The 8,074-nt window shown below is 57.0% G+C and overlaps 1 protein-coding gene across 1 annotated transcript; it reads right to left on the reverse strand.

Moving 5' to 3' along the window:
* Window positions 1-1,137: 1,137 nt before the first annotated feature.
* LOC144675886 (glucose-6-phosphate 1-dehydrogenase-like) lies at window positions 1,138-7,760 on the reverse strand. Its single transcript, XM_078536428.1, has 6 exons — window positions 7,672-7,760; window positions 5,974-6,160; window positions 4,867-5,102; window positions 4,215-4,291; window positions 2,845-2,937; window positions 1,138-1,252 (listed from the first exon to the last, which is right to left on the reverse strand). Exons 1-6 carry the CDS (start codon window positions 7,756-7,758, stop codon window positions 1,162-1,164), a joined length of 771 nt encoding a protein of 256 aa, XP_078392554.1. The 5' UTR covers window positions 7,759-7,760; the 3' UTR covers window positions 1,138-1,161.
* Window positions 7,761-8,074: the final 314 nt, after the last annotated feature.

The following is an 8,074-nucleotide window of genomic DNA, read 5'->3' on the forward strand; positions in this document are numbered from 1 at the left end:
CCGTCCCCATCAAACACCCTCCGCACCGTCCCCATCAAACACTCTCCATCAAACACCCTCCGCACCGTCCCCATCAAACACCCTCCACACTGTCCCCATCAAACACCCTCCGCACCGTCCCCATCAAACACCCTCCGCACCGTCCCCATCAAACACCCTCCGCACCGTCCCCATCAAACACCCTCCGCACCGTCCCCATCAAACACCCTCCGCACTGTCCCCATCAAACACCCTCCGCACTGTCCCCGTCAAACACCTTCCGCACCGTCCCCATCAAACACCCTCCGCACCGTCCCCATCAAACACCCTCCGCACCGTCCCCATCAAACACCCTCCGCACTGTCCCCATCAAACACCCTCTACACCGTCCCCATCAAACACTCTCCATCAAACACCCTCCGCACCGTCCCCATCAAACACCCTCCGCACCGTCTCCATCAAACACCCTCCGCACCGTCCCCATCAAACACCCTCTACACCGTCCCCATCAAACACTCCCAGGACAGGTACAGCACGGGGTTAGATACAGAGTAAAGCTCCCTCTACACTGTCCCCATCAAACACTCCCAGGACAGGTACAGCACGGGGTTAGATACAGAGTAAAGCTCCCACTACACTGTCCCCATCAAACACTCCCAGGACAGGGACAGCGTGGGGGTTAGGGTCAGTGGTGTGTGCTCCTCCACGCAGTGTTCTGGGACCGGCCAGAGGTGAAAGGGCAGCGTTTGACCTCTTGCACTGACGATCTTCCCTCAGGGAATCGCTGAGTCTCAGGGACAACAAGACGGAGAGTCACAAAACGTCTGAAGGCTTTTCCCCACCATCCCTCTGGCTAGTTGCTAAGAAGCGGAAAGATCTCCTGGTGAGAACATTGCGATGGTCCACGTATAAAAAGCAGCAAGCGGGGTGTGGGTGGGTCCGAAGTGAGCAGATACCCCCTCCGCACACCCCTGGTTTCCAGTCAGAAAGTGAGCAAGCGACACAGGACAGGCAGAATGTCCGAGCAGTTGTGGTCCCACTGGGAGTCAGTCTCGGACGTGGTCCCTCTTTGATCCCGGAGTTCCGGCGGGCGGGTGGTGGGCTGCGAGGTTGGGGGGGGCGGGGGTTGTTGTTGGAGTGCAGTGGTGTCCGCCCCCAGTGCCGGACCCGTCCCGAGCCGCCTCACAGCTTGTGGGGGTTCACCCACCTGTAGGTCCCCTCATAACGGAAGCCCACCTTCTTCAGCAAGTCGTCCGCCTCGGACGGTCCACGGCTGGAGGGGGTGGGGGTGGGGGTGGGGGTGGGAAGGAGAGAGAGACGGCAGGTTAGCAACTCCTCCAGCGTTCGCTAAACGCCCCCCACCACCCCCACCCCCACCTCCAAACCACTCCCACCCTCCCAACCCCCTCACCCTCACCCCACCTCACCCCCCCAACACCCTCACCAACTCATCCCCAACACACACACACACACACACACACACACACAGAGGCAGGGAGCCCCCTCCTTAGCCATTCCCCCACCACTGGCAATTTGAACCTGGGGGGCATCACAGCAGAGATCCACCTTGTAACCTCACAGCTTCGAACTGGGTGACAATGAGGAGCAGGAACCCTGCCTGATTTCCCCTCTCTCTCTCTCTAACCCAGGGGTCACTGGACAGTGATCAGGAGCAGGAACCCTGCCTGATTTCCCCTCTCTCTCTCTCTAACCCAGGGGTCACTGGACAGTGATCAGGAGCAGGAACCCTGGCTGATTTCCCCTCTCTCTCTAACCCAGGGATCACTGGACAGTGATCAGGAGCAGGAACCCTGGCTGATTTCCCCTCTCTCTCTAACCCAGGGATCACTGGACAGTGATCAGGAGCAGGAACCCTGGCTGATTTCCCCTCTCTCTCTAACCCAGGGATCACTGGACAGTGATCAGGAGCAGGAACCCTGGCTGATTTCCCCTCTCTCTCTAACCCAGGGATCACTGGACAGTGATCAGGAGCAGAAACCCTGGCTGATTTCCTCTCTCTCTCTCTCTCTAACCCAGGGATCACTGGACAGTGATCAGGAGCAGGAACCCTGGCTGATTTCCTCTCTCTCTCTTTAACCCAGGGATCACTGGACAGTGATCAGGAGCAGGAACCCTGGCTGATTTCCCCTCTCTCTCTCTCTCTAACCCAGGGATCACTGGACAGTGATCAGGAGCAGGAACCCTGGCTGATTTCCCCTCTCTCTCTAACCCAGGGATCACTGGACAGTGATCAGGAGCAGAAACCCTGGCTGATTTCCTCTCTCTCTAACCCAGGGATCACTGGACAGTGATCAGGAGCAGGAACCCTGGCTGATTTCCTCTCTCTCTAACCCAGGGATCACTGGACAGTGATCAGGAGCAGGAACCCTGGCTGATTTCCTCTCTCTCTCTCTCTCTCTCTAACCCAGGGATCACTGGACAGTGATCAGGAGCAGGAACCCTGGCTGATTTCCCCTCTCTCTCTCTCTAACCCAGGGATCACTGGACAGTGATCAGGAGCAGGAACCCTGGCTGATTTCCTCTCTCTCTCCCTAATGCAGGGGGACGGGGTGGAAATCAGGAAGATGGGGATTCATGACACCAGAGGACACAGGAGGTTCAGCAGCAAAGAGTCTGGGAGGTAGCTGGGACTTGCTCTGTCCCTCAGAGCGAGTGTGGGGTGCGAAGGGTAGAGAGTGACAGACACAGGAAAATCACCATAATTGGCGTAAGTTGGCTGATCGCCCCTAGTTGAGTTGACAGATCATCCCCCCTTACATCTACTGCCTCATTCCCACAGGCCTGACACGGACTTGCCAGGGATCGATCAGGGCACAGCAAGGTGGGGTTTAAGAATCCACTCACCTCCCATATACGTAGGGAACTGGCCGAACTGTTGAACATTCCAGTTTGTGGAGGAGGGGAGTAAAAATCCTCCAGGCTTCCCGGAGCTCGTCACTGACAGCACAAAACACGGGGTAGGGAGACGGGAAAGAGAAACAGAGAGACAGAGTTAGTCACTAAACCAGAAACACAATCCCCTCGAAAAGCATCATATCACAGCCGCGCTCATCAGTGTGTGTGTGGGACCCGTACCCCAGTGACAGTCAGTGTGTGTGTGGGACCCATACCCCAGTGAGAGTCAGTGTGTGTGTGGGACCCGTACCCCAGTGAGAGTCAGTGTGTGTGTGGGACCCGTACCCCAGTGAGAGTCAGTGTGTGTGTGACCCGTACCCCAGTGAGAGTCAGTGTGTGTGGGACCCGTACCCCAGTGAGAGTCAGTGTGTGTGTGACCCGTACCCCAGTGAGAGTCAGTGTGTGTGGGACCCGTACCCCAGTGAGAGTCAGTGTGTGTGTGACCCGTACCCCAGTGAGAGTCAGTGTGTGTGTGGGACCCGTACCCCAGTAAGAGTCAGTGTGTGTGGGACCCGTACCCCAGTGAGAGTCAGTGTGTGTGTGGGACCCGTACCCCAGTGAGAGTCAGTGTGTGTGTGGGACCCGTACCCCAGTGAGAGTCAGTGTGTGTGTGACCCGTACCCCAGTGAGAGTCAGTGTGTGTGTGGGACCCGTACCCCAGTGACAGTCAGTGTGTGTGGGACCCGTACCCCAGTGAGAGTCAGTGTGTGTGTGACCCGTACCCCAGTGAGAGTCAGTGTGTGTATGGGACCCGTACCCCAGTGAGAGTCAGTGTGTGTGTGGGACCCGTACCCCAGTGAGAGTCAGTGTGTGTGTGGGACCCGTACCCCAGTGAGAGTCAGTGTGTGTGGGACCCGTACCCCAGTGAGAGTCAGTGTGTGTGTGTGGGACCCGTACCCCAGTGAGAGTCAGTGTGTGTGGGACCCGTACCCCAGTGAGAGTCAGTGTGTGTGTGGGACCCGTACCCCAGTGAGAGTCAGTGTGTGTGTGGGACCCGTACCCCAGTGAGAGTCAGTGTGTGTGGGACCCGTACCCCAGTGAGAGTCAGTGTGTGTGTGTGGGACCCGTACCCCAGTGAGAGTCAGTGTGTGTGGGACCCGTACCCCAGTGAGAGTCAGTGTGTGTGTGGGACCCGTACCCCAGTGAGAGTCAGTGTGTGTGTGGGACCCGTACCCCAGTGAGAGTCAGTGTGTGTGTGGGACCCGTACCCCAGTGAGAGTCAGTGTGTGTGGGACCCGTACCCCAGTGAGAGTCAGTGTGTGTGGGACCCGTACCCCAGTGAGAGTCAGTGTGTGTGACAAGAGAAAATAAATTCTAACCTTCGGACAAAGTGCATCTGACTCCCGCAGAATACATCTAGAATCAGACGCTCATAAGCATCAGGTAACTTCACATCCTGGGAGACCGAGACCACAGGGGACACGGAGAGACACAGAGAGAGAGGGAGAGTCGGGGACAGGGAGAGACAGGATAACAATCATTCCAAAGCAATCTCTGTTCAGTCAGGCAACAAATCAACACCGTACACAACAGCGAAAACATTCCAGAAATCAGACAGCCATGACAATCCCCTGGGATCACTACTGCACAAATATTGTTGCCTGTATCTCTACTGATGTTAATTCAGCTCCCTCACACTGTCACTCAGTAATCCCTCTCCCCCAGCGCCCTGTGTTACTGACTGTATCTCTACTGATGCGAATCCAGCTCCCTCACACTGTCACTCAGTAACCCCTCTCCCCCCAGCGCCCTGTGTTACTGAAGTATAACATCCTTTTCTGTTCAATCCCTCTCGTAATGAAGGATAGGATTCCATTATCCTTCTGAATTACTTGCTGTACCTGCAGACTAACGTTTTGTGACTTGTGCACTAGGACACCCAGATCCCTCTGCGCCTCGGAGTTCTCCAGCCGTTCTCTGTTTAAGTAATAATAATAATAACGCCTCCCCCCCCCCGGAACGATCGCTCACCTTGTAGCGGCTGCCATAGGTCAGGTCCAGCTCCGACTCCTCGGGGTTGAAGAACATCCCAGGCTTCTTGGTCATCATTTTGGTGTAGATGGCTTCGTTGGGTTGCACCCGAATCACCAGCTCATTGCGTTTGCACTGGCTCTGGAAGATATCCCCCGGAACGTCCCGGAACTGCAGCCTCACCTCGGCCTTGCGCTCGTTCAAAGCCTTCCCGCAGCGCATGACGAAAGGGACGCCTGAAGGGGGCAACGTCACCGGAACGTGACTACATTTCACTAGCGCCGCTCCCCACCTCGGGACTTCCCGAACCTCCCCACTCAACCGAGCAGCAATTTTTGACAGCGCGGCGCTCCCTCAGCACTGACCCTCCCACAGTGCGGCGCTCCCTCAGCACTGACCCTCCGACAGTGCAGCGCTCCCTCACTACTGACCCTCCGACAGAGCGGCGCTCCCTCAGCACTGACCCTCCGACAGTGCAGCGCTCCCTCACTTCTGACCCTCCGACAGAGCGGCGCTCCCTCAGCACTGACCCTCCGACAGTGCGGCACTCCCTCACTACTAACCCTCCGACAGAGCGGCGCTCCCTCAGCACTGACCCTCCGACAGTGCGGCGCTCCCTCAGCACTGACGCTCCGACAGTGCGGCGCTCCCTCAGCACTGACCCTCCGACAGTGCGGCGCTCCCTCAGCACTGACCCTCCGACAGCGCAGCGCTCCCTCAGCACTGACCCTCCGACAGCGCGGCGCTCCCTCAGCACTGACCCTCTCCGACAGTGCGGCGCTCCCTCAGCACTGACCCTCCGACAGTGCGGCGCTCCCTCAGCACTGACCCTCCGACAGTGCGGCGCTCCCTCAGCACTGACCCTCCGACAGTGCGGCGCTCCCTCAGTACTGACCCTCTCCGACAGTGCGGTGCTCCCTCAGCACTGACCCTCCGACAGTGCGGCGCTCCCTCAGCACTGACCCTCCGACAGTGCGGCGCTCCCTCAGCACTGACCCTCCGACAGTGCCAGGAGAGGGGCTGAATGGCCTCCTCCTGTTGCTCAGTGTATCTGGGCAGTGTCTCTGCCACACAAAGTGATAACTAACCTCTCAAACAGGTACTCACCGTCCCACCGCTCATTTTGAACATACAGCACAGCCGCTGCGTACGTGGGAGTGACCGAGCCCTTGGGGACTGTCGGGTCGTCCAGGTAACCCTTCTGGGCCTCGCCTTGACCCTTTGGATCCCCCACGTACTGTCCGAGGACCGCGTCCTCCACCCGGACCTCTGGAACACACTTCAGCACCTTCACCTACAGCAAACAGGAGGGAACTCATCACCGGATCCACAGAGTAAAGCTCCCTCTACACCGTCCCCATCAAACACTCCCAGGGCAGGTACAGCACGGGGTTAGATACAGAGTAAAGCTCCCTCTACACCGTCCCCATCAAACACTCCCAGGACAGGTACAGCACGGGGTTAGATACAGAGTAAAGCTCCCTCTACACCGTCCCCATCAAACACTCCCAGGACAGGTACAGCACGGGGTTAGATACAGGGTAAAGCTCCCTCTACACCGTCCCCATCAAACACTCCCAGGACAGGTACAGCACGGGGTTAGATACAGAGTAAAGCTCCCTCTACACCGTCCCCATCAAACACTCCCAGGACAGGTACAGCACGGGGTTAGATACAGAGTAAAGCTCCCTCTACACCGTCCCCATCAAACACTCCCAGGACAGGTACAGCACGGGGTTAGATACAGAGTAAAGCTCCCTCTACACCGTCCCCATCAAACACTCCCAGGACAGGTACAGCACGGGGTTAGATACAGAGTAAAGCTCCCTCTACACTGTCCCCATCAAACACTCCCAGGACAGGTACAGCACGGGGTTAGATACAGAGTAAAGCTCCCTCTACACCGTCCCCATCAAACACTCCCAGGACAGGTACAGCACGGGGTTAGATACAGAGTAAAGCTCCCTCTACACCGTCCCCATCAAACACTCCCAGGACAGGTACAGCACGGGGTTAGATACAGAGTAAAGCTCCCTCTACACTGTCCCCATCAAACACTCCCAGGACAGGTACAGCACGGGGTTAGATACAGAGTAAAGCTCCCTCTACACCGTCCCCATCAAACACTCCCAGGACAGGTACAGCACGGGGTTAGATACAGAGTAAAGCTCCCTCTACACCGTCCCCATCAAACACTCCCAGGACAGGTACAGCACGGGGTTAGATACAGAGTAAAGCTCCCTCTACACCGTCCCCATCAAACACTCCCAGGACAGGTACAGCACGGGGTTAGATACAGAGTAAAGCTCCCTCTACACCGTCCCCATCAAACACTCCCAGGACAGGTACAGCACGGGGTTAGATACAGAGTAAAGCTCCCTCTACACTGTCCCCATCAAACACTCCCAGGACAGGTACAGCACGGGGTTAGATACAGAGTAAAGCTCCCTCTACACCGTCCCCATCAAACACTCCCAGGACAGGTACAGCACGGGGTTAGATACAGAGTAAAGCTCCCTCTACACCGTCCCCATCAAACACTCCCAGGACAGGTACAGCACGGGGTTAGATACAGAGTAAAGCTCCCTCTACACCGTCCCCATCAAACACTCCCAGGACAGGTACAGCACGGGGTTAGATACAGAGTAAAGCTCCCTCTACACCGTCCCCATCAAACACTCCCAGGACAGGTACAGCACGGGGTGGGGGGTGTTGGGGTTGGGGGGGTGTTGGGGTGGGGGGTGTAGGGGGTGGGGGGGTGGTGTTTGGGTGGGGGGGTCTTGGGGAGGGGTTTTGGGGTCTTACCTTCTCATCCCGCACATCATCTGAGTTGGTGGAGGCTGGTTTTTCCATGGCCACCAGGCACAACATTTGCATCATGTGATTCTGCATCACATCCCTGTGGGGAGAGAGAGAGAGAGAGTGAGACCCAGAGAGAGAGAGAGAGAGTGAGACCCAGAGAGAGAGAGAATGAGAGAGAGAGAGTGTGTGAGACACAGAAAGAGAGAGAGAGAGAGAGAATGAGAGAGAGAGAGAGAGAGAGAGAATGTGAGAGAGACAGAGACAGAGAGAGAGAGAATGTGGAGAGAGAGAGAGAGAGAGAGAATGAGAGAGAGAGAGAGAGAATGTGAGAGAGACAGAGAGAGAGAGAGAATGTGAGCGAGAGAGAGACAGAGAGAGAGAGAGAGAGAGAGAGAATGTGAGCGAG

Source organism: Cetorhinus maximus, unplaced genomic scaffold, assembly GCF_964194155.1.
Source record: "Cetorhinus maximus unplaced genomic scaffold, sCetMax3.hap1.1 HAP1_SCAFFOLD_1210, whole genome shotgun sequence".
In the NCBI taxonomy this organism is placed as follows: domain Eukaryota; kingdom Metazoa; phylum Chordata; class Chondrichthyes; order Lamniformes; family Cetorhinidae; genus Cetorhinus; species Cetorhinus maximus.